General features: G+C 36.5%; 1 protein-coding gene across 4 annotated transcripts; it reads left to right on the forward strand.

Moving 5' to 3' along the window:
- Nucleotides 1-3,458: 3,458 nt before the first annotated feature.
- On the forward strand, nucleotides 3,459-23,449 carry LOC145215187 (uncharacterized). Of its 4 annotated transcripts, none has more exons than XM_080083843.1 (31): nucleotides 3,459-4,092; nucleotides 4,219-4,341; nucleotides 4,403-4,525; nucleotides 6,566-6,634; nucleotides 6,718-6,960; nucleotides 7,366-7,464; nucleotides 8,583-8,705; nucleotides 9,830-9,907; nucleotides 9,985-10,227; nucleotides 10,296-10,406; nucleotides 11,753-11,875; nucleotides 12,575-12,736; nucleotides 12,797-13,060; nucleotides 13,174-13,284; nucleotides 13,452-13,595; nucleotides 13,659-14,168; nucleotides 14,224-14,386; nucleotides 14,456-14,571; nucleotides 14,638-14,727; nucleotides 14,912-15,042; nucleotides 15,297-15,452; nucleotides 15,793-16,011; nucleotides 16,670-16,888; nucleotides 16,989-17,108; nucleotides 17,173-17,310; nucleotides 17,376-17,485; nucleotides 17,546-17,753; nucleotides 17,811-17,955; nucleotides 18,424-18,590; nucleotides 18,665-18,835; nucleotides 21,769-21,864. In XM_080083843.1, the coding sequence occupies exons 1-31, from the start codon at nucleotides 3,657-3,659 to the stop codon at nucleotides 21,775-21,777; spliced, it is 5,124 nt and encodes a 1,707-aa protein (XP_079939969.1). In that variant the 5' UTR covers nucleotides 3,459-3,656; the 3' UTR covers nucleotides 21,778-21,864. The 4 variants fall into 4 exon arrangements, with proteins under 4 accessions (XP_079939969.1, XP_079939967.1, XP_079939968.1 ...); XM_080083841.1 differs by having other exon boundaries at nucleotides 3,460-4,092; nucleotides 21,797-23,449; XM_080083842.1 differs by lacking the exon at nucleotides 16,989-17,108 and having other exon boundaries at nucleotides 3,460-4,092; nucleotides 21,797-23,449.
- The last annotated feature ends 1,819 nt before the right edge of the window (nucleotides 23,450-25,268 follow it).

Genomic DNA, 25,268 nt, shown 5'->3' on the forward strand with positions numbered 1-25,268 from the left:
GTTGCATTCGGAAAACGTTGTTTGATTGCTTACCGGGTAACCACCATGCCTGTTCAGCACATGGATACTAATTAAAAGCAGATCTGTGATCATTGCAACATACAAGGAAGTAGGAAATCCTTAAAAGAACTCGAGTGGGCTGAGACAACGCTGTCAGATGTTTTGTTCATTGCAAGTGAATACAATGCGTAGGTAACACAACGTAGCGATTTCCTACCATGGTCTTATGTATTTACTGTCTTTGAAAGTTGAATGCCTAGAGAGAAAGTCACTTTTTTGTGGGGGTTATAACGATTTTTGGTCGGTGCTTGGGTGTGTATTGAAACGATTTGTTTGTGTATCTGTCAGTTTTACAAAGACCGACAACAATGCTATTTTGCTTGTATAGTCTGATTATTGTAACAGGATTCATTTTTTCTACCAACGGAAGTGGTAAGTTCACCTGTGTTAAACAAATCAAATTTAATCAGCTGGCCCAATACCACAAGCTTGCATTAGTTTTTGTGCTGCAAAAAAGGTGATGGAGTTTATTAAGTTGCACCAACTAAATGTATTTAAAAGTCCGGAAAATGACATGTGGTGACGTCACATCAGACCAGACAGCAAAACAGATTTTAAACAGTAATATATGTCAAATAACATCGATTTTTTTGTGTTTTTATATCTGACTTTCGCACAGGCGGATTAACAACTTTAGGTAAAACTCCTTTAGACCAGCCTTTTAGCGTTAATGTAAACACAGTGCATTGTCTTAAAAAACAGTTGAATGTGGATGTGGTTAATAAGAGATGTGGGTTGCATTGCATTAGCATATTCTTTACAGCAGGGGTGGGCAACCTGCGGCCCTTTATTAAAGGTTGTGCGGCCCGCAGAGACGCTTGGATTTCAAAAGTACTAGCAAACGAGTCCAATTAATACATATTTTTGAGCTGATTAATGCGCCTGGTGCTAGTTTACTGCGATCTGGCAAAATGTGGCTAGAATCAAATACGAATTATACTTGTAGTTAAGCATATTTGGAAAGAAACTAAGCAAAATCACTTTGTGTTATGCACATGTGCGGCCCGCGATCCAATTTTGACATTCATAATTGGCCCTACAGTAACAAAGGTTGCCCACCCCTGCTTTACAGGGTGGTACTAAATATCGTATATCATAGCGCACGGTAAACCGCACGGTATAACCTACTGCACGGCATGCCGTATAGCAGGCAGACATGGGGCAATTCGTATTCGTCATTCGTATTGGAATGCATTCGAATACAGGTTTTGCCACCTTCGTGCTGTATTCGAATGATTTTGGCTTTCGTTCGATAGTGCATGAATACAATTCGAATGGTTGATGTTATCTTTTGAACCAGCAATTCATGAATACAAAAGCTTGAGTAAATTTATTCGAATGCAATTCGAATTGTTGTAGGTTTTTGCCAACCTAAGAATTTGCAAATTTGAATACACGATATTTTTTACGAATACAATTCGATTTGTTGTCAGCCTTTGGCAACGTAAGATACGTAAAATCAAATACATGACTACATTTTTACGAATACAATTCGAATTATCGATTACCTCCAAACTATGAGCATTCGAGAATATTTTGCTACATATTTTTGCCAAATATATTCGAATACGATTCAAATTGGCGGTGAACGTGACCTGATTTGACAAGTTTTTGCAATGACACATGGAAGTTTAATTGTGACGTTACATAAATGGAATTGTGTTACAAAGCTTGCAACATTGCGTTGTTCTCAGCACATGACAGGTGTAGCGTGTTCATGAAGCAAACATCTCATGTTAATTTGGTGAAATTTATATAACGGAGACTTAAATCAGTCAAGCTAATATGACAAAAAAGCTTGTTGGTTTACATTTTTACAAACAAATTTGCAATTCAAAACCCATATTACTTTTTGATCGAATACCTTTCAAGTTTCGGGGCGCCTTTATTTCTTTTATTTTCCGCAACTGCAAATACCCGAATCGGTGCACTCGAATGCTATTCCAATTGTTTGCTTCTTACAACAACTGAACAATTCGTGAATACTTATAACTAGAACTATTAATTCGAATACAATTCGAATTGCTACTTCTCAAAAAGTACAAAGTATTCATGAATACGAATACACGTTTGGGGTTTATTTGAATAGTATTCGAATTACACGTTGTTGTTTTTTGGTCAACTATTCATGAATACTAATACTTGACATGTTTTATTCGAATACAATTCGAATTGCTGCCACCTTAACATTACGAAACAATTCGTGAATACCAATACTTGACTCGCATTATTCGAATACAATTCGAATTGTCGAACTTTATAAAGTGCGTAGAATTCATGAATACGAATACATGCCTTGGTTTATTCGAACAGTAGGCTAGCCTATTCGAATTACTTGTCGTTGTAGTTTGGTCAACAATTCATGAATACAAATACTTGACTCGTTTTATTAGAATACGATTCGAATTGCTGTTACTCAAAGATTACCAAAGTATTCATGAATTCGAATACAGTCATGTAGGTATTCGTGAAGTATTCGAATACAGGACGCGTGTATTCGACCCCATGTCTGAATTAGCAGGGGTGTCCAAAGTGCGGACGCGGGCCAAACGCGGCCGTTAAAAAAAGTATACATGGTGCTGGCGCAACAAAATCCCAAGATTTCCTTACAAACCGTATATTTTGTGTTATAATTGTCCGGTCGAAAACGTGGTCCGCGGCCGTCATCACCTGATAAAAATTGCCCCCCCCCCTGATTAAAAAAGTTCTAACAATATAAATGAAAATAAATTGTAGTGTTGTTTCAATTAGAAACCCTCACCCCAACCCGTCAACTTTAACCGTCAACGCGTTCAAAAGTCCGCAAAAGGATAACTTTGGGATTAAGAACATCTATGTCCATTAAAACTGGTTACCATGTGGTATCATGTGGTCTACCGTTTGGTATCATGGGGCAACATGCGGTGTTAAGTACCATAGGTCTTCACATACCGACTATGGTATTACTTGTGTGCCATAATAACATTTTATGGGAGATTCGTAACGTATAACGATAGAATGGCGAACGGCTTCAGAAGCGTGGTCAAATATTTCTAAAAAACATCAAAAATAAATACATGCGGATGAGGAAAAGGCAAAAAACCATTCCGTCTTATTAGACGTTGATGAGTGCTCTCTTGGAACCCACAAATGTCACATTGAAGCTACTTGCATCAATACAAACGGAAGCTACACGTGCAAATGTAAAGACTGGTTTGCTGGAGATGGATTTACATGTAGAGGTATTAACTGCACACTACTGTTTTGTGTGCAAAGTATATACTACAACGATTCACTGATTTTGGATTTGTAGATGTTTCCCCTGCTACTATTAATTGTCTGCTAGGTGGCAATGTGTATTTAAATACATCGACGGTTGACGGTTGCAGCCAATAAAAGTGTTATTTTTTCAAGAAGGACAGGTTAAAAGAACGAACACTCGTCTCGGCATTTTGTAACGAACACGAATATTTTAAATTACTTGTAATGCTACCATTATATTTTGTTCAATTTTTAAATGTATTCAACTTTTCAACAAGAGACAGCGTTTTAAAGATTGGGAGTGTCACAAATAGTTGTTGTTCTTGTTGCCCTTATGTAGAATAATAAACCCTGACATGTTGTGTTTTCATCCAGGATACTGCAACATAAACTGCTCTCAATCCTGTAACAACACATGCTCTGTTGGTGGTGAGTGTAGAGAAGGACCAAATGGGTACACTTGTTTCTGCTCCCGAGGATCCACCTGTGAATGTCTGTGTTGCAGATGCCATATGATACCTTGTTTGTGTAATGAAAGCATTTGTTTTGTAGCAAAGCCAACTGTGCGTATTATTCGAATAAGCAAGGTAGCACCAAGAAGTATTTTGGTTGTTTGGGAAGTGGGAAATGCATACGGTGCATATTCCTATACTGCTCCACATACATCTGGAACATATTCTTACACGGCGGAATATTTTAGTAACTTGGTTTCTAACACCAATTACACAATTACAGTTTCAGCATATAATAATGTTGGAAAAACTGATCAGTCAATTTTTTATTGGTTTTCAGGTAATATTTTTGTTTTTGTGATCTAGGTTTACCTCAGACTTGGCAATGCAAAAAAATAGCACGGCCCAAAAGTAGGTATTTTGGGGCTACACATGTATTAAGCAAAGCTTTTTCATATCCACACAGAATTGGGGGATTCAAACAACATTTCAATCCAAAATGAAATTAATACTCCATTGATAGACTTACAATGCAACAACAAAACACACTGTTGTCCTGGTTTTATTATGAATGGAGCTAACTGTCAAGGTACAAAATTGCCAAAGCATCATTTTAAATGAAAAAAAAATGTTTGTACATATTTTTTTAGATATAGATGAATGTTCTCTTGGAACCCATGACTGTCACATCGAAGCAACTTGTCACAACACTAATGGAAGTTTTACTTGCAAGTGTAGTAACTGGACAGCAGGAGATGGAAAACATTGCTTTTGTAAGACAATGTTTTTAATGCTTGTTTTTTTCACTGTTTTATTGTAATGTTAAATATATATACCTTCCAAAGAATACTTAAGATCATTAGCATATAATGAAAAATGTAGGAAAGTTACATTTCTAGTAATATACTGTTACATTTAACTATTGTGGGATAGGGGAGATGCGAGACCATTGGGCATGAAGGACCTTTGGGCCATCATGTGTTTCTCTCAAACTGGCCACTGTAGCGAGTTCTCAGTCATACGTTAAAGTACTTGTGTTGCAATAGTTTTAAAGCTGTAACAACAAGAAGGTCAGTCACTTACAGAAGAAACTGTGAGCAGAACTAAGTTTTCGCAGCTTGAAAGTAAATATTTTGCTCCTTTACATTTTTGTAATTTCTTCATAAGAGAAAGCTAGTTAAAACACGAAGTTTGCAGGATATTAGTTAGTTAATTGTAGCGTTAGGTGAGCATTAATATTTCTTAGGTTAATCTGTGTAATGTAGTTCAGTAAGATAAGTTCGTAATGGCGGCAATACAGGACCATTGAGCCAGTTGTTCACAGGACCATTGGGCATGGCCCTTTGACTTTACACCATTGGGCATGGCCCAAAGGTCCTTGGCCTATGAAGCTATTGATGCTGGTTGTATTTATTTCTTTTGATTAATATTAGATTTATTTTTCAATAAAATTGTTCTACTTTCAAAACAACACTTTTAAGCTCCCTCGTGCGTGGTTTAATGGTCCAGAATATCACATGAAAATACTGGCCCAAAGGTCCTTTATGCGAGTCCCCAAGGGTAAGGACCTTTGAGCCATATTTTTTGTAATTTTTAAAACAGAATATCTTGCCAACTTATTTCCAAACAAGAAAGTTATGCCCTTGTGTAAGTGTGTTAAAACATGTAGTATTAGTACAGGTGTTAAATGGCAATTTTTCTTTCGAACTCAAAGAAATAGTCATGAAAAACTGAAATTTGGCCCAATGGTCCCGCATCTCCCCTACCTACTATGCTAAAGTTATGATTTGTGCAGTTACTAGGGATTTTCAAAGTAGAATAACTGAGTATTCTAGAATAATTGTTTAGAATCCAGAATATCAAATCCAATTCTTGTAATAATTTGGTTAAGTAAGAAAACAAATTTAATACATTATAAAACATTATTTTTCATTTAAAATGCCATAAAAGAAAAAAAACAAAGAAAATCCACTGCTGAAAAGCTTGCGAACCTGCATAAAAACAAAATGTACAAAGACAAAGAAACTAGCACAATCACAAAAAGATATCTGTAAAAGTTCACATATTTATTTAAAGGTTTGTATTGCTACTGCATGAGTAATGTGGACATCCTGAGGTAATTTGGTTTGCTAAGAAAAGACTGACATAGACTATCCAAAGTACAGTTTATTTGACTTGACACAAATGCCTCATGACATGCAGCCTGTAAACAAAATTGGGACATTGGCATAATTTTTAAATTATTATCATTAAACTGCTTGGACTTCTGTGGCACACAAGTTTAATTTTGCAATGTTTACTCACTTTTTTATGTTTGTCTGTTTTAAGAAAGTCCAAGATGTGCACTGGGTATTACTGCATTTTGTTGAGGATATTTATAGACAATCAAAAGCTTGGAGAAGCTTTTCTTTGCTGCCTAATGCAAAACCGTTCACTGTATTATTTTGATGTTGTTAAAATTGTAACAACTAAATGATGGTACAACATTGCAAACTGCATCGCATCAACTGATGCGTAACAAACAAGTGTCACATACTAACTATTAAGCATGCCTTCCATGCACACCGTGATTATGACTTTGTTATAGCGCCAGCTGATGTGACTCATACAAGCCTTTAGCCATATTTTGCGACAGGTAAAATGACCGGGAGCCAACACAAATAAGGTACACATGGTTTACATTTTTAGGAATCGTCAGAGCACAAATTTATTTTAGTTCCAAATTACCCGATATTAACGGCGAAATTGGATTTGAATCCACCCAATTCGATATTCTACTTTGAACATCCCTAGCAGTTACTTTTCTTTTCCAGATTATTGTCGACCATCATGTAGCTATTGCGGCAACTATGCTCTAAGAACTTGTGAAACAGTTTATGGAGGTAAGAAACATCAAATATTTTTTTGCTTTTTACTCATAAAAACATCCACACTAATATATGTATTTTGCTGTTGTCTTGAATAGATCCTAAAATTCGCCACTTGAGAGTGGCATGGAAGAATGACACAGCTGCTGCTCTTTTATGGGATCAAGGAGCTTCTTTTCACAATTCCATAACAATCAGTAACAACAGTTGGAGTGAAACTTACAACAATCATTTTCAACAAATCTCATTCACAAACCTTCCATCAAATACATCATACACAGTTGTAGTACAAGCTGAGTTAGGGGCCAAAACGACACAGAAAACTGTGAATTTTACATTGGGTAAGCATCACAGTTTTTCAATAAATGTTTTGATTATTATAAATACAAAAAAACAGCAACTTAATTAAAGTTAGTTTAAAAATCAACTGGAAACAAAGTTTACACATAAGGTGTGTTTTAAAGCACTTATTTTGGTTGCATTTTACGAAAGATTTACCACATTATTGTTTGAAAACATTAATTCATCCATGTTCTAAATCTACAAACAAAAATGCATCAACATTTAAAAAATAATAAGCCCAGAAAACCAATTGTACCCTCATTATTGTCGCGCTTTTTAACGTCTGAACGTTGCGCAGCTATTTCCAGCTTGGTAAATATTTTAGCGCAGTTGTGTTGCTACAATTTTGTCATGCGAAATAAACTCAACTCAACTCATATACTAAGTTGCCTGGATGTTTTCAGATTTAGAAACAACACCCAATGTAAGTGTATCAACAATATCGACAATACAATTTGACGGATGCGTTAATGGATATAAATTAAAAAATGGAACATGCCAAGGTTTGTGTTTCTATTTGGTATTTACATGCTACCTTCCATGCTACCTACCCTTTATTATGGGTCCCCTTCCCTGAAGGGGACACATATTGATTTTACTCAAATTGTTTGTTTTTTTCTTCTTTCTTTTTTCTTCTCCCCAAAGTTTCTCCGACTCGTATTTCCATCAAATCCTTGATTTACACAGATGGTAGATGTAGTTATGTAGATGTGCATCCCACTTTGTTTTTGTTGATTACCCCAGTATTTACCCCGCTCGCCCCCTAAAATGGGTATTTTTCCCCCGAAGTTTATCTGACTCGTTTTTCCATCAAATGTTTGATGGATTTGGCTGAAATTTACACAGATGGTAGATGTAGTTATGTAGATGTGCATCCCACTTTGTTTTTGTTGATAACCCCAGTATTTACCCCGCTAGCCTCCAAAAATGTTTTTTCCCCAAGTTTGTCTGACTCGTTTTGCCATCAAATGCTTGATGGATGTGGCTGAAACTTATGCAGATGGTAGATATAGTTATGTAGATGTGCATCCCACTTTGTTTTTGTTGATAACTGCAGTATTTACTCCGCTAGCCCCCTAAAATGGGTTATTTTCTTCCCAAAGTTTGTCCAACCCGTTTTTTCCATCAAATGATGTGGCTGAAACTTACACAGATGGTAGATAAACTTTGTTTGTCCGGATAACCCCAGTATTTACCCCGCTAGCCCCCTAAAAGGGGTGAGTTTGTAAACAATGTCAGAATTGGCTAAAATTTGGATAGCTTGTAAAGTATGCCATTTATAGGTGTCGATTGTTCTGTTCAACCCTGTAGCCCTAACATTTACCCCACAAGCCCCCAAAGTGTAAAACGTATGTGTGTGTTACTCGGCAACACAAACAAAAGATTTCTGTGACACAATAGTCTTACAAGCAACCAGTTGTATGTTACTCGTTTGCGACTTTGTGGGTTGCTTGGTGGACGTTATTGCGCCATTGCAGTTCGGGAGTTGTTAACAGCCCTTTGACATCAGAAACATTAATGGTTGTTGCTCAAAACACCAATATGTGCTAAGCCACCCTTCTAGTTTAAATTAACTTTTTTATTCTTGCAAAAATCTACTGCACTCTTAACTAATTCTTAGATATGGATGAATGTTCACTTGACACACATGACTGTCATATTGAAGCTACCTGTCACAATACAGATGGAAGTTATACTTGCAAATGTAAGGACTGGTTTATTGGAGATGGTAAAATTTGTGTTGGTGAGTACATGAACTACTTTTTGAAAAAATAAATGCATGTGAAGGGGGTTATAGGACTTCGTTTAGATCAGGGGTTCCCAACCTGTGGTACGCGTACCACTAGTGGTACGCGAAGGGTTTTCAGGTGGTACGCGAGTAGCTTTTGTTTTGTTCACAAAAACCTCGATTTGCAACTTTATATTTTGTTTATCTGGTTTTGTTTACAAAAAAAATATTCCCCAGGCCTATTGTCATTGTTACGTAACTATTTCTGTTGTTTCGTATCATTACGATCTTCAAAATACAGGTCATGTCAATTCTCAACGAGAAGCACAGTTGCTATGAAAAGCCAAACAACACTGTGGCACAGTGGGCGTTAAGTATGTCAAATGATTGCACTTGGTAGATATCATCTACTGTTTTGTAGCTTAAGCTAGTGTTGAATAAAATATGATTTGAACAAATTAGTTGTTCTGTAAGAAGTGGTACATAGAGCACAGTAGTGCTCTATGGTGGTACGCATGACAGTGCAGAGCGTCCAAGCGGTACAGGGTCGTAAAAAGGTTGGGAACCCCTGGTTTAGATAAAACAGAATTGTTGCCCAGTATATTTAACCTCAACTCTTTACTAGCCATTACTCTTTGCCTTTTTTTCAATATAGACAACTCCTCTATGTTACTTATGATTTCTCTTAATGTAACATGTGTCAAAAAATAGAAGTTATCAATTATTGCCCTTGACACATTTTAGGTGAGTTCTTAGGAAGATGAAAAATAGCAAAAGTTTGTTTTTTACATTAAGCAGAAAAAGTTCAAATGATTGTTGATATAGTGCAATTAGTCCCATGTTATTTAAGTAAGATTGGGAGCACATAGACATTCATTGACAGGATACACATGCTCACAAACATTTGTTATGCTGTGTGATGTAAAAGTAGTATATCTCCTTGTATGTTACTTTTTCAGTAAATTAAATGTTTATTGTTTATTTATTGTCTTTGCCATGTATCATGTTGTATACAAATAATAAAACTCAAAAACAATTGTGCTTGTTAAAAAAATGCTCCTACTTTTAACTTCATGTGTAAAAAGGTTTTGTAAAATAAAGTGTATTTATTTATATAAGCACGGTTGTTGTTTTTTCAGGATATTGCAGTAGTCTTTGCAGATATTGTAGCCATGGTGCAAGTGGGTACACATGTATTTGCACAGAAAATTGTACAGGTAATATTTGTTATTTAGTTTCCACATACTCATACAATTAATACAAAACCGAATATATTAATAACAATTACAAGCAGAAACTCCAATTTTATTGGACCTGAAACTTGTATGGAAAACTTCCACAACTCTTGGGTTTACATGGAGAACTGGAAATGCTATTCAAAACATAGTAAAATTAACTGGCCCTGGTGTTGAACAATGGGAACACAGTTTTAATTCAGCTGTTTTTCTTGACCTAAAACCTGGAACAAAATACAACTTAACTATCACAGCAATTAACAATGCTGGAATAAGTATCATCAGTAAATATTTCACCACTGGTAATAAACACAACACACATTAAGTGTATGTGACAATGAATTTATTTTGTTTTCTGTTGTTTGAAAAGAGAATAATTCTTCAAAAGTTGTTGGTGTAATATCTAAACCCATTTTAAACTGTGACAACAACTCATCTATGTGCTGTCAAGGATATACACTAAAAAATGGAATTTGTGCAGGTATGTGTGTGGATAAACAAATATAAGGAGTAACACTGTGGTTTCCCTTTTCTTACATGGGTTTGTTTTCACCTTTTTTTGGTCTAATTATGGGTCCCCTTCCCTGAAGGGGACACATATTGATTTTACTCAAATTTATTTTGTTTTTTCTTCCTAAAGTTTGTTTTACTTCGATTAGTTTTACTATCAAATGTTTAATTGATTTGGATGAAACTTGAACAGAGGGTAGATATAGCTATGTCCATCCCACTTTGTTTGTCTTAATAACCCCATTTTTTATCTGCTAACCCCTTAAAATGGATGAGTTTTTAAACAGTGTCGGAATTGGCTTAAATTTGGACAGTTTGTAGAAAGCTTACTTCCTTTGTCTCGAGTAACCCCGCTAGCCCCCTAGCCCCCTAAAATGGATGAATTTTTAAACAGTGTCAGGGTTGGCTGACATTTGGTTAGCTTGTAGAGTATGTCATTTATAGTTGTCGATTGTTATGTTCAACCCTGTAGCCAGTGGTGTGATTCAGCCGGTTCGCACCGGTTCTATAGAACCGTCTCAAGAAACTTTATGAGATCAGCGACCAGTTGTCATTACTGGTTGCTGTCAATGGACTTTTTGTAACAGAACTGGTTGAAAAATATGACTTTTATGATAGAACCTGGTGACAAAAAAATTGAATCTCACCACTGCCTGTAGCCCCAACATTTACCCTACTAGCCCCCACAGTGTAAAACGTGTTTGTATGTTACTGGGCACCACAAACAAAAGATTTCTGTGGTGCAATATTGTTACAAGGACAACCAGACATATGTTACTTAAGTTAGTTGGTTGCTTGGTGGACGTTTTAGTGTCATGGCAGTTAGGGGATGTAAACAGCCCAACGGCGTTAGGGGCATTAACGTTTTTTGCTCAAAACACCACTAGTGGTCAATATAATAAACATTGGTTGATTCCGATTTGTATAGTTTGTACTCTACATAGTACTATTTTTAAGCCCAGTGCCGATCACTGTGTTTCACCTTACCACACCAAACTTCCTCATGGTTATCTCTTAAAATGCTTTATTTTTAACTTTGCATGTGTGGGGACCCATGAGTTTCTGCCTGCAGAAACAATTATAGTTATAAAAGGCGGTGGCTAATATGGGACCCAATGTAAAATAAGCATAGGAAATATATTACCGTTTAAATAGGTTATAGTGTATGTGCAAAGCAAAAATGTGCTAAGCCACCATTGTATTTAAATGTGGACAACTATTTTTAACCAAAAACTGTCATTTATTACCCTATTACAATTGTGATGCCGTCACTGTTAAAGTTTATTTTTACTCAAATAAGTTTGCATGTATTTACAGATATTGATGAATGTGCCAATGGAACCCACAATTGCCACCAGGAAGGAACTTGTTTTAACACTGAAGGGAGTTTTTATTGTCAATGCAATTCAGGGTTTGCTGGTGATGGAATCACTTGTGTTGGTATGGACATGAATACAGTCGAATTCTAGTTCATCTCGCAACCAATTTACCAACCTTGTATGTGCGTTAAACCAGAATCTGTGATAATTGGGATGGAAATAAACAGCACATGTTGTCAACAGAAGTGATTCATTACCTTTCAAGTTCAAATAGGTTACTATGATGCAGGGCCCACTCAGAACTAGACAAATAATGCGTATATAAACCACAGTGCATATTGTAATGTCCTACTTATTAACTGTCGTGGTTTAAAGCAACCTCCCATGTGTGTTTTATGACCCATGATGCCTGCCTTAAACAAGTTTTTGAGAAGGACAATGTTAAATTGAAGGACACCAATTCAAAAGAAGTAAGAAAAGCCAATACCGCTTCTCTACCAAAACATAACCTCACTCACAACATTTTTTTTTAGCTCTACCAGTATAAATAATGAAAAAAAAATGTTGATACATTATGCCTGGCAGCAACAGTTCATTCATTACCTCACTCTCCTTTGCTCTCTTCCAAAACATATTATTTAAAATATTGCTCATGGTGCATTTTTAGACCAGTTTGTAAAGAGCAAAGAATTCATTGAGTAGAAAGCATAAAAGAACAAGAAAATTTTAATTATTCATTCCTGGTTTGGTGCAAAATTTAAAACACCTTTACAAATCTGAGTAAAACTTGGTTTCGTTGTTAAAATGCTTTTATGTTTAGGTGTTTGCTACCACCATGATTCATACTTTTCACATTGGGGATGGTATCGTCTCTATCTTGGAAACTCTTATTATTATATTACCTGCAGATATTTTGGTCAGTGTATTAGTGGAAGTATTTTGGGATCGATCTGCGAATGCATAGTGCCTTCAAAATGCAAGGGTAGGTATAACACATAGTAATGCAAAGACACAAACTATTAGAGATACTACTATGTTGCAGCCAGGCTTTGTTGTTTGAAAGTGGATTCTCAATCTCAATCATCACTGACTATTACCTGGGATCAAATGCATAAGGAATACAGTTTCCTATATAATGTTGAACTTCGCCTCACAAGCAATCTACGAATGGTTGCATACTATCCTGGTATTTACCAATCTCAAGCTACATTTGGTAACTTGACAGCTGGAATGCAATACACTGTAACTGTGTTTGTATCTCCATTATACTTGGCTTCTGAGAGTATAAATTATACAACATCAACAGGTATCATGATATTTACTTATAGCAAAAATAAACGTTTAGCAAAATTTTGTGCATTAAATTAGAAGTGACAATTTTTTTTAAAAATTTTAGACTATTTTTCTGTTTTTGTACAGTGTCAACATCTGGACCAAATGTTTCAGTTCTATCAGTTGGATATCATGAGATCACTATTGCTTATGATAAAATTATAGGAGCAAAACAATACAATATTGTTTATCAGCATGGTAATGTTAAGTTTGAAATGATACCATGGAAGGGTTAATGAGAGTGTTTATGTCAACACAAAACTTTCCTTTAACATTAAAAAATCTGTTGGTATGAGTATAACAAGCACATGTTGACCTGCAGCCAATGCACATTTATATTTGCTGTCATCATTTGTTTTGTTTAGGAAACTATACTAAAAGTGTCCTGATAAGCACCACAAATTACACACTTTCCTGTTTGATGGAAAACACTCAGTATAACATCACTGTATATGTTGTTTATGAAGCAGCTGTTGGAAATCCTGGAACACCAATTCATATTATAACAAGTATGTTAAAACAGAATTAAAGCGAGTTCTTTCTTTTGACATAAAACTTATTGATGATTTCAGAGAGTATACGGAATCATGATACAAAAGCAAGTTGTGCCATTGCAAACCCATGTCATTTAAATGCAACATGCAAAACAGAAGCAAACATATATTTATGTCAATGCAAGAATGGATTTTTTGGCAATGGAAGGTGTTGTTCTGATGTCGACGAATGTATTCTGAAAACAGACAATTGTCATGGCAATGCCATTTGCGAGAATACTCTTGGCAGCTATTTTTGCTCTTGCAATCCTGGATTTGCTGCAAATGGAACAATTTGCAAAGACATAGATGAATGTATTTTAAACACAGCAAACTGTCACATAAATGCACAATGTAGCAACACAATAAGCAGTTTTTATTGTTTCTGTAACAAAGGATTTGAGGGTGATGGTTTTGAATGTACTTCTGTGAACCAATGCTCTATGGGGACTCATGATTGTGATTCAAATGCTAAGTGTGGCAATTTTAATGGAAATTTTAACTGCACTTGCAATGCTGGTTATGAAGGAAATGGAAAAACTTGTAACAGTAAGTTGCATTACCATGCCAAAATGTTTCAGTGGTACTAACATTTTTTTTTCAGAATTGTTCCTTCATGAGTTTTCTCAAAACTTTACCTCAAATGCCTTAAGTGATGAAATGCTTAAAACAAAACTTAAAGAAAATCTACTGAAAGCATTTCAACATAAAAACAACAATGTTAGAAAAGTTATTATTCACACTTTTCGGCCCAATTCTACAGTGAGGTAAAAAAAAAAAACTTTTGTATATAAACTGACATAAACAGTTTAATAATTTGTTTGCTCTTTACACAGATATTTAGTTCAGTTTAGTAATGGATTTCAACCTCCTTCCGTTCTTCTAAGTGGATATGTCAAATATTCCTCTCAAAAAAATTCCAATGGTTTGCTTTTGGGGATTCCCCAGACCAGTAAGTCATTGATGCCATGCAACAAAAACAACTTTGTCATGATCTGAAACTGTTTGTTTTGTGCAGCTTCCTGCCTAGAAAAAGTTCTTAAAGGATTTAACTTTCCAGAAGTTTCTGTGAATTCCATGAGTTATACTACAGAGCTATGTCCTGGAGGTTTAGTACATGAAAAATATGTTTACATTCAGATACTTATGGTTATTTGTACATCTAGGGTGCAAGCTTTATACAATTAACCAGAAAAATCATTTCTACGTTTTTTCTTTCAGTTTGTTTGAAATAAATGTTGTCAACCCTACTTGAAATGTGTGGTGTGCATAAACACCATCGAATTTTCCAGGTTACTCACAGGCATCATTGCGATGTATTCCTGCTGTGAGTTTTGGAGTTAATGGTGAACTTCGCTCATCACAGTTTGATGAATCAAGTTTGTCTGTCATCAAATGTGAAGTTAAGATTAAAGATATTAAGGTAGTATCTGACTCTTCATGTTAAATGTACACTTAAGTTTATCCCTTCATAATGATGGTGTCCTTTATCTCACTTACAACAGGCCTGCTTTTTTATGAAACAACATGGCCCATAATAAAAAAACATCTGCACATGTGCATGTATTGTCCTTACCTTTGTTCTGGTATAACAAAGATCAATTTATTTTTAGAGATGTTTCAAATTTTTCAAAAAGTTTCAAATTCGTCTGAATCCTAAAAAAACTTTGTTTTCAGATTAACGCATCAGAAGTGACTCAGGAGACAATAGAAGAAGTTGCTAGTTCTCTTCAGATCATCACATCTGGATCAACACTGGATGAAACAGAAGTACAAGAATCGCTTGAAGTTGTTGATTTAATTGCTGAAGCTGTTGAAGGTGGAAAAGTTGAGGTAGGTCGTTTACAAGGCATGTAACCTCAAACAACCTAATAAATGATTTAATATTAGTGTTTGGAAGAATTGTGCAAGTTCACTTTGATGACTTTCTCATTTACTTACATTTACTATTTTATTTTGCTTCACCTTGTTTCAATATTGTTTTACTTTGACATAAACAAATACTGCTACATAACTTCGATTATTACTTGTAAAAACCATTAAATGATATTGTGTAGCAACATGCAGCAATATCTTCACAATTGAAATAAATCGTTGGTCTTGTACTGTACAAGATTTATTTGGTTTTGGAAATTTATTTCTGAAATTGTATTTTATTTGTATTGTTTGTTAGGTGACGGAAACTCTTTTGATTAATGTTGTCACAACCATTTCTCATGTCACTCAAGCATTGCAAAGTGCACAAGGCAGCCCCTTGTCAAACCCAACTCAAGAGCAGTCAGCAATCAGACAAAGCATCAGCCAATCACTCAGCTTGCTTGCTTACAATATTAAGCTTGATAACACCACTGATCCTGTGTTGGAGATAAAAACTGAATCAATAGTGGTTAGGGTAAGTACAACTTTGCAATAATTTTGTCACCAAGTGTTGTCTATAAGCAAGTTCAATAAGGACATGTTGTACGGAGTTATTTCAACATCTTTGGGAATTCAACTCCAATCGACTTCTTGCGCCTGGTTTTGTCTTATACCAAAACTGCCTCTCTAATACAGAAAAAGCCCTGTAGTGACGGCCCACTACTAAAGCAAAAGAGAGATACAAACTAGGCATCTTGTTTATGCAAAACTATACAATAAAACACATGTCAAGGCAACTCGTACTTAAGTTCACTTCCCACAATTCCATTAGAAGCAAGGCAAAATGCAGGTACAATATGTCACAGTGCAACACACAGGATGCCCAGGGGGCAGACTGACCTTGGTTCCTTCTCAAGCATGTTTCACAACACCGATCACAGAGATTAACAAACCACAGGATCCCAGAGACCTATCCAGGTGTTGACAGAAGCAATGAGAGGCGAACATAGAAACATAGGGGAAGTTAAATTGTGCAAAACAATTAGTAAATACTGTGTGGTCAGAACAATGCGCATGCCAAACAAGGAAAATACAAGTGCCAAAACATTGAAACAAATTTTGTCATTTTTATCAAATTTGGTCACAGTCATTTCATGTCACCAGTCAAGAAACACCCAATTGTACATGTACAGGTAACAGAACAACCACAAGAAAGATTTCCGAGGGGTGTGTGGTTTGCCCCGGAAGTAAAAGTCAATCAGGCAATTACAAGTGTTGTACCTGCCAATATTTCAGTTCCTGGTTCAGTTATTTCACAAGCCTGGAAAAGCGCCAATAGTTCAAAGTTGAGGACCGTCTTTTTCCTGCACAAAGGAGATACATTGTTCCCATCCAAGACTGAAGTTGACTTTGTAAGTCACTTATTTCTGTAAAATAGTAAAGTTTGTTATGTTTTATATTGTGAATGTTTGTTTGAAATTTTTTAGTCAAGAACATTGTTGATTGTTTAAGGTTATGATGGTAGAAATTGGTGACAATATTTCTCTCACCAATTTAAATCCACCTGTGACAATAGAGCATACAAATGAACAGACACATTATGGAGAGAAAAGCTCAGCACGGGCTTTAAAAGTAAAAATGCCTTAAAAATACATTCATGTTTTGCAAAATTAAACTGTTTCTTTTTTGGAATCAGGTAAAAAGAGTGCGACAAAGATGTGCTTACTGGGATCCTGATGCTCTGGACTGGAAGACTGATGGATGTTGCCTTGACAACACTGCTCATCCACCTGTGTGCAAATGTGATCACCTGACCAGCTTTGCTCTCTTAGTTGTAAGTTTTATGTCATAAAATGAACCCTTATTACAAACATACCAATTGAAAGAAATGTTTTGTAGACAACAAATGAAATACCAGAAGATATAGTTCTTTCCACAATCAGCAATATTGGATGTGGTCTCTCCATTTGTGGATTTACCGCTACCATTATTCTACATGTTCTGAACAAGTTGGTGTTTGCTAAACAAATAAATTTAAAAAAACATATTAATTCGTTCTTGTCCATTAGAGCACAATTGAAGAATGTCCTAAACCAAATTCAGCTGCACATTTGCACAAATCTTCTTGTGGCCTACTTAGTTTTTGTAACTGGTGTTTCAAGTGTGGACAATTCAGAAGCATGTACAGCTATTACTGCCATCCTGCAATACACTTTTTTAACCAGTTGGATGTGGATGACAGTTTACAGCAACAAACTATACACTGCTCTTGTTGAAGTATGTTCATTTAATTCTGATTTTGTGACATAAATTAGACAAACTTTCTTTTTGAAGGTCTTCAACACTACAATCAACAGCTACATGAATAAAGCTTGTATTTTTGCTTATGGCATTCCTGCAGTGGTTGTTAGTTTTAACCTTGCTGTTACTTTGTTGTATTTTGGCAAACAACAAATCAATGAGGATTTTTGTACAAAAGGTATGTTGAATGGTTGTGTACAGTAGCATCTCATAGAATAAACGCATATCTTAATCTCGGTTCTTTCATTGTAAGAGGCGTCCGTTTTTCGAAACATAATTTTTATTACCCTCACTTACCAATAGCATAGACTAAGGCTATGAAAAGCCGCTGTTAACTGCTGTGGACATGAATGTTGAGTTGAGTTTATTTCGTCGTTATAACAAATCGTAGCTGATTAATTGCGCTAGAATAGTAACCAAGCCGGAAATAGTTGCGCTACGTTGAGACGTTAAAAACGCGACAAAGTAGAGTACGCAATTGGTGGATAGATGGGAAATGTCCTGCTATTACACCGTTAGCACAAAACTTCGTGTTGGAACTCATATTCGTGATGGTCATACACATCGGCATTTTGTTACAAGCTTTCACTCCGGTATCCCAAGGTAAATAGCTGAAGTTAAATTCAATCGCTGTGTTTATATACAGACGATCCTCAATACCTATTATCAACAACATATCATGCTGAGAACATGTGTTGGCTACAAGGCTACTCCCTTTACTTTGGCTTTCTGTTTATCATTGGTTTGGCTTATCTCAACAATCTTGGCATTGCAATCCTGGTACTAAGGAAAGTCATCTTCAAACGTCAGAAAGTATATGGACACATATATCGCACCTTGTCCTGTACCGAGTGTCAAATATTATAACAATGCCACTTGTATTTTAGATTCGGTCCACAGCTGCAAAAGGTAGTAAACTGCACCAACTATACATGGCTTGTTCACTTTTATTCTCTCTCGGTTTGACATGGATTTTTGGATTTCTCATGTTAATTTCTACTGATCCAACTTACAATCAAGTGTTGAACTGGCTCTTTGCTTTATTCAACTCATTTCAGGTCTGTTATTGGTTTCTACATGATCGATACTGACTTTAACGACTGCGTGAAGTAATATAACCCTTTAGACCAGGGCTACTCAATTAGTTTTGTCATAGGTCCAGATACAACAGGTATAAATCAACGACGACCGGACACTTCTGTCAGTACTACAAATGCAGAATATCTTAGCCAATTTTTGTTGTAACTAAACGCGGTCCAACATAAACACATATGGATGTGCCAAAACTGCAAGTGTTCTGTTTGGTCCAGCACCGAGCATCTCACGTTAATGCTTGGTGCTCGGCCGAGCACGCTCGGCTGCATTATGACGTTACAAACATTCACGCAAGTTTTAGCATTACAAGGTCGCTTACGTCACCAACTGTGTATTAAGCTGTACAGGCCCATAAAGTACACGTTTTTTCACAATCATAATGCATTTAAATAAACAGTCATTTTTGTTCTTACACCCTTTCAAACAAAATTTTCGTATGTTAGTATGAATATGCAAATTTAGTGCTCGGGTCAGTTTGTGCAACTGCTCGGCCGAGCACCAAGCATCAAAAACGGCGATGCTCGGTACCGAGTACTCGGGTTTTGGCTCGGTTCGGCCCATTACTAAACACATTTGTTTAAGCCGAATGTATGTCACCAAACCAAAGCTTGTATCAAGCGCTAAACGTTCATTTACTCTTTGCGAAAGTATATTGGCACTACTAATCGCAATGCGGACGCTGGTTTAAAGGGCCCCGGCAGCGACGATGTGACTTTTTCTACACTTTGGTTATTTAGAATTACCATACTTCGGGGATTCCGTATCACTAATTTTTTTTTGTCCTTTGGTTTGTCGTTTTCGAGATATTCAATCAAACAATGAGCTCTCGAGCGACACCTTGGTTTAAAATGCAACAGCAATTGTTACGTCACCTCGTACCAACTTCTAACAATGGCGTTGGTCAGCTGTTGTTTTTGTTGCTTGTTTTAGCTTTGATGCGTACATTTTTTACTGTTTACAACTGACAGAACCAACGTAAATATTTAGTTGACAGTTAAGAATTAACTAACAACTGTTGGCTTAAAGATGTAGATGTTTTGTTGTTTACAAAAGGTATTTTTAGCATACCGTATACAGTCTCCACACTAGAACAAAAATACTGACTATTTTAACCATGAGCTCAAGTGAATCAGAAGAAGATAGTTATGCTCTTGTGGATTAGGGACATATTGCAGCCTTTTCGTTTGAACCACAGTACCAAGAGAATGAACTAAGCGTGGACGAACCGCAGTCTGCCAGCCTTCAAATGCAAATGGAGCATACAAATTGGTAACAGTTTTGCCTTGATGAGCTAAGTTTAGTTTCAACAGTATTATTGTAGGTGTTTATGTACAAACTGTGTGATAATGGAGGAGAGAAATCATGCGTTTGTTGCCATGAAATTAGTAAAGTGCAACAGCAGTTAGCCAAATTCAACGAATATTCTGAGTTGAATCTGCTTTGTATAACTCCCCATCCTGGATTTGTACCCATTTGTCTCAATGCGTATGCATTAGAAACAGCATATTATCGATTTAAACGTCAATTCGGAAGCAATTATGGGGGTAACACCCGTCACGAGTAAGTTTTACTGCGCTAACTGGAGCACATGCAACCAGCAACTGCTATATATTTAGGCGTTACAGATATACAGCCTACAGAAAATTTGTTAAATGGTGCTGGGGAAGACTTGGAAAAAAACATCAGGGTTACATTGCCAGCATGCGTCGTAATCAAAGTTCGCAGTACTTTTCCTTCTGACGAGTATGCTGGATTCAAGGGTCGGAAACTTGTATGATTTCGGCCAAAACTACATGCATAACGAGGCGTTGTAGTGTCATTTGTTTGTATTATTACAAAAACAAAATGTATGTAGGCCGTATATCTGTTTCCTCTCGAATCGCAACCATACACAGAACACACTGCAGGCATTTTTGCACACTTAAGTCTAAAAATAAGAACAATTAAACACCAAAATACTTTAACTGACTAACGTTTTTGGCGTTGCTGAACGTTAACAACCACCGACAACAAACACGCTCCAAAGTTCCAAAGTAAGTTGGTACGAGGTGACGTCACAGGACGTTTGGACAATGTGATAAAATGTCCCCAAGGTGTCAGTGTTTTGAAATTTTAAAGATAAATATTTGACTAATAACATCGATTTTTGTAATTTTAAACCTGAAATCGTGTTTATAAGCATTCAACAAATAACATATTAAAAAATAATTTTCCGGTGCCGGGGCTCTTTAAAGACTGCTGCTGCATTTCAATGATTAGGCAATTAACACACGATTGATAGTGTATGTAGCCGTATTCAAAAGAACGTCGAGGTCCACATCCAACGCCTCAAAAGGTCAGGATTTGTACCGCGGTCCGCCATTTGAGTAGCCCTTTAGACCAAAGTTAACTGTATATGCCCCCTTTTGCATATATCATTCTCTTCCACGTGTTTCTTAACAAACCAATTTAAAACTGTTGCAAATCAAGTCCAGGTAAGCTCCTTGTTAGTGAAGTTATTAATATTGTGTTGCCAGCGTGCATATGTGACACACAAAGCAGTATGAACCAAATCGGGTAAAGGAATACTTTCACCTATATTTGCCTGTAAGAAAGTCAAACTAAGCCCTCGGGATATATCTACTCCCGGTAGAAGTTTCGTTGTAGATCGTTTATTAGAAAAGCAAAAGTTTAGATTTGATACACGCTGAAATAGTTACTTAATCAAACGCGTTTCGTTGCAAAAATGCCTTTATTCCGAAAAACCAAACCATTTGGATTTTGGACTTTATATATTTATTTATACGACAACATATCTTTTGTTACGTCACATATGTGTGACGTAGTAACAACGTGAGCAAGTATTGACATGAGGTCCACGTTCCTTAAACATAACACATGTACAATTTACCCTTAGGAATTTTGAACAACAATTTAATGTCCAGGGAATCTTTATCTTTTACATCACTTGTGTGAAAAGAGAAGACATGTTCATCTTCTGGTGGAATCCCATGAGAGCAAGGTTTGAAGGATTCAGAAAGAGATTTGAGGATGCAGTTGGCATTGAGCCAGCATCATTTTCTCCTCGTACCATGGCAACAAACTCCACCGGAGTTTCAGCAACCAAATCCAACTTCTCTTCCACATCGACTTAAGTGAATTTTCGTAGCATCTTAATCTTGACTGTCACTAAAATTGTCGGGTTATTTTTGTGCACCGTTAATTGTTTTTAAGACTATAGATTGTTCTCATTATTCTGTTAAAATAAACCGCTGTTTATAGTATCTGTAATTTCATCTGTATATTCTAAAAAAATAGCCTAATCCCTATCAGCAGCACTTAGCGGCTACCACGGCGTAATTTTGTGGTCACTTGGTGTCTCAGGAGAGTGAAAGCTAATGGACAGGAACCGGTGTCAGATGATAATAAATCTCTCATCCAGTACCAATAACATTAATGTATTGGGTTTCCTACTTTCGCTGTCTTGTCAACTGTGCAAAAACTTACCCGAAAAAATGTCAAACATGGTCTTGCCTGAAGTTAGCGAATCTGCCGTGAAGTAGAGTGCAGAAATTACCAAAGATGCCGCAAAATGTTTGCTTTTTCAAAGTTCACACATTTTCTGCTGTTTTGTTAAATACTTGTTGACAAAATTCAGGAGTTTCTGACACTGTTTTATAGATTATGTTTTGGTCTATTTTTCATTAAAATCAGTATCACCCACCACAATAAAGTTGAAAGTTATCTTTCGTTTGACACCTTTTGTGTTGTTTGCCTGCCAAGCGTTTCGCGGGGAAATTTGTTAATGCGCCCCATGTTTTAAAAACCTGGAGAACCAATGTTGTTGATGTTGTGACTCTTTTTCTTGGCGATAAATTTCCTTACGTTTTTTACAATTGTGAAACTATTCGATTTTGGTTGATTGATTTTGCTTATGTCTTTAAATTCAGCAAAATGAACTACATCAATTTAAAACAAGATCTGTGATCATTGTTACGTATAAGAATGAAGGAAGTTGCAACAGGGCTTCTATATAACCTTGTAACACACAATGTTTGGTGCACGCACTTTATCGAGGTGACGTCGAAATGCAGGTCACTTGAAATGCTTACGTCACTTGTCATCCCAGGTAGGAGCTTGCTTTTTTCGTTGTACAAAAGTTGTGCTTGTGTTAAGTGATGCTTAAGTTGTTAATGGTGGATGGTTTAATCCTGATTTGCCCCACAATAAGTGAAGTATAGGCCAGTTACTTTATGCGTTCAATCGTGACAAAAAGATAAAAAAAAAACACACCCATAAACGTCGTTCTGACTCTAAAACTCGATTTCAGACAGACGTACTTTTCACAGTCACCTTCAAAAATCATCGCCACGGTTGGCTAAACATAACAAATATTTCCACATGCCTTTCGCATCATATTCTCGCACTTTTTCATATCGGGTGTTTTCATTTTATTTGCTTCACTGCTACAATGGTGCGTTGCATGACAGTTTTTCGATTGTGGGAAAGGCGGCATATTATGACGTAACAACGGCTGCTAGCGCTAGCGCGAATTCGTTTCCAATTGTATTATGTCGTAACAATTAAAGTCGGTGTTGCAATTGAACTTTTGCATTGTTTACAAAAATTCCCATTTTCAAGTTGCTTTACAGCCAGCTGAAGTATAAATACATTATAAATTTTTCTATTTTGACCCAATGTTCTTAGCGAAACCCAGATATTCTTTATTGAAACCCTTGGGTACAGTGTGAACTTCTGTGAAGTACGAGAACAAACTTGATCGGTTATCTTACGCTTAGTATGGGGGTCGGTCGGTAATAAGCTATACTGCATTAACTTTTAAGGACTTCGGGACCGCATAATTTAAAGTAATGTCGGACTTTTACACGTTCAAGTCAAAACTCATAATTTCATTTGAGGTTTTTATTTTTACTCGGTATATAAAGGAACTAATGCTATTTATAAGCAGGTATGTAATCATTACAACATACAAGGAAGTAGGAAATACTCTCGAGTGAGCTGAGATCTACAACTCTGTCAGATGTTTTGTGCATGTCAAGTGAATACAATGCGTAGGTAACGATTTCCTACCATTGTCTTATGTATTAACTTTCCATAAAACATGAATGCCTACAAAGGAAGTAACTTTTTGTGGGTGTTATGACGATTTTTGGTGGGCGCTTGGGTATTTATTAAAACAATTTATTTGTGCATCTGTCAGTTTTACAAAGACTAGCAAAAATGCTGTTATACTTGCTTAGCCTGATTATTGTGACGGGGTTCATATTAGGTACCAACGGAAAAGGTAAGGTATATGTTAATTAATCTAATTTGATTATCAATTTCGATGTTTTAATGTAATTTCATTCACAGTGTATTTAGACGAGCCAAAAAAATAGTAAACAAGTTTAACAACCGAAGGGATATGCACCTCAAAGGGAATGCGAGCACTAGCTGGTAACATAAAAATAAGAAATTTGGCCCACACATTTAAAAATTTCGGACACCATTTGTGCATTGCGGCGGAGTTTTAAAATGAACTCAAGTGTACCAAATAAATCTAAAATATTCTCAACAACTGCAGTTAAAAGTAGGTATTTTGTGAGCACAAATACCAATATGTGCTCCAGATTAAACGTTAAAAAGGGATAAGGGCATTAGATTAACTCGTTTAGACCGTTTTCGGTGTCGGTACTAGACGTATACGTTTTCTTCCATTGAGTTGGGTTGAGTTAAGTTGAGTTTATTTCGCTTGTTGAAAGACGACATAGCCACACAGTTGCACTACAACAATCATCAAGCCGGAAATAGCTGTGCTACGTTGAAAACTTAAGAAGCGCCAAAAAGTGGCGGGCACATTCGGTGGATAATGGCTGAACGCGCTGCAGCTACAACGTTTTAAAAGCGTTATGTGATGTGAGCTGGCAAGAAATTAGGTGTGCTGCGCAGTGAGTATAACACGACTGGGGAGGAAACATCGGCGGAGCTAGTCGATGGTGTTTTATAAAAAACTAACATCCGAAAGAAACCATTAGTTCACTTTGGACTAATATTATAATGATATTTTCGGCAATAGTTTTTCTAGGGTCGTTTCATTCGACGTTTGAGTTGAGTTGAGTTTATTTCGCTCGGTGAAAAAATTGTAGCAACACAACTGCACTAAATATTCACCTTGCCGGAGATAGCTGCGCAACGTGGAGACGTTAAAAAGCGCGACAAAGTAGAGGGCACAGTTGGTGGAGATATGAGAAACGCGCTGCAGCTACACCGTTATTATAAGCGTTATGTGACGGGGACTCACATCAGAGGGTGGGGTTGGCACATTAGGACATCAAGACTGGGGGTGAAACGTTGGTGGAACCAGTCAGGTTGGGACCTAATCTAACCACCCGTGTTAGGGAAAGAGGGTGGGGTTCG

This window comes from Phallusia mammillata, chromosome 2 (genome assembly GCF_965637545.1).
Source record: "Phallusia mammillata chromosome 2, kaPhaMamm4.hap1.1, whole genome shotgun sequence".
NCBI lineage: Eukaryota > Metazoa > Chordata > Ascidiacea > Phlebobranchia > Ascidiidae > Phallusia > Phallusia mammillata.

Excerpts from the sequence above, each read along its gene's own strand:
- LOC145215187 (XM_080083841.1), top strand. The coding sequence starts at position 3,657 with ATGTTGTGTTTTCATCCAGGATACTGCAACATAAACTGCTCTCAATCC. Across the intron at positions 6,635-6,717 it reads TTGTGAAACAGTTTATGGAG|ATCCTAAAATTCGCCACTTG; the intron begins GTAAGAAACATC and ends TGTCTTGAATAG. Across the intron at positions 17,486-17,545 it reads ATTCTACATGTTCTGAACAA|AGCACAATTGAAGAATGTCC; the intron begins GTTGGTGTTTGC and ends CTTGTCCATTAG.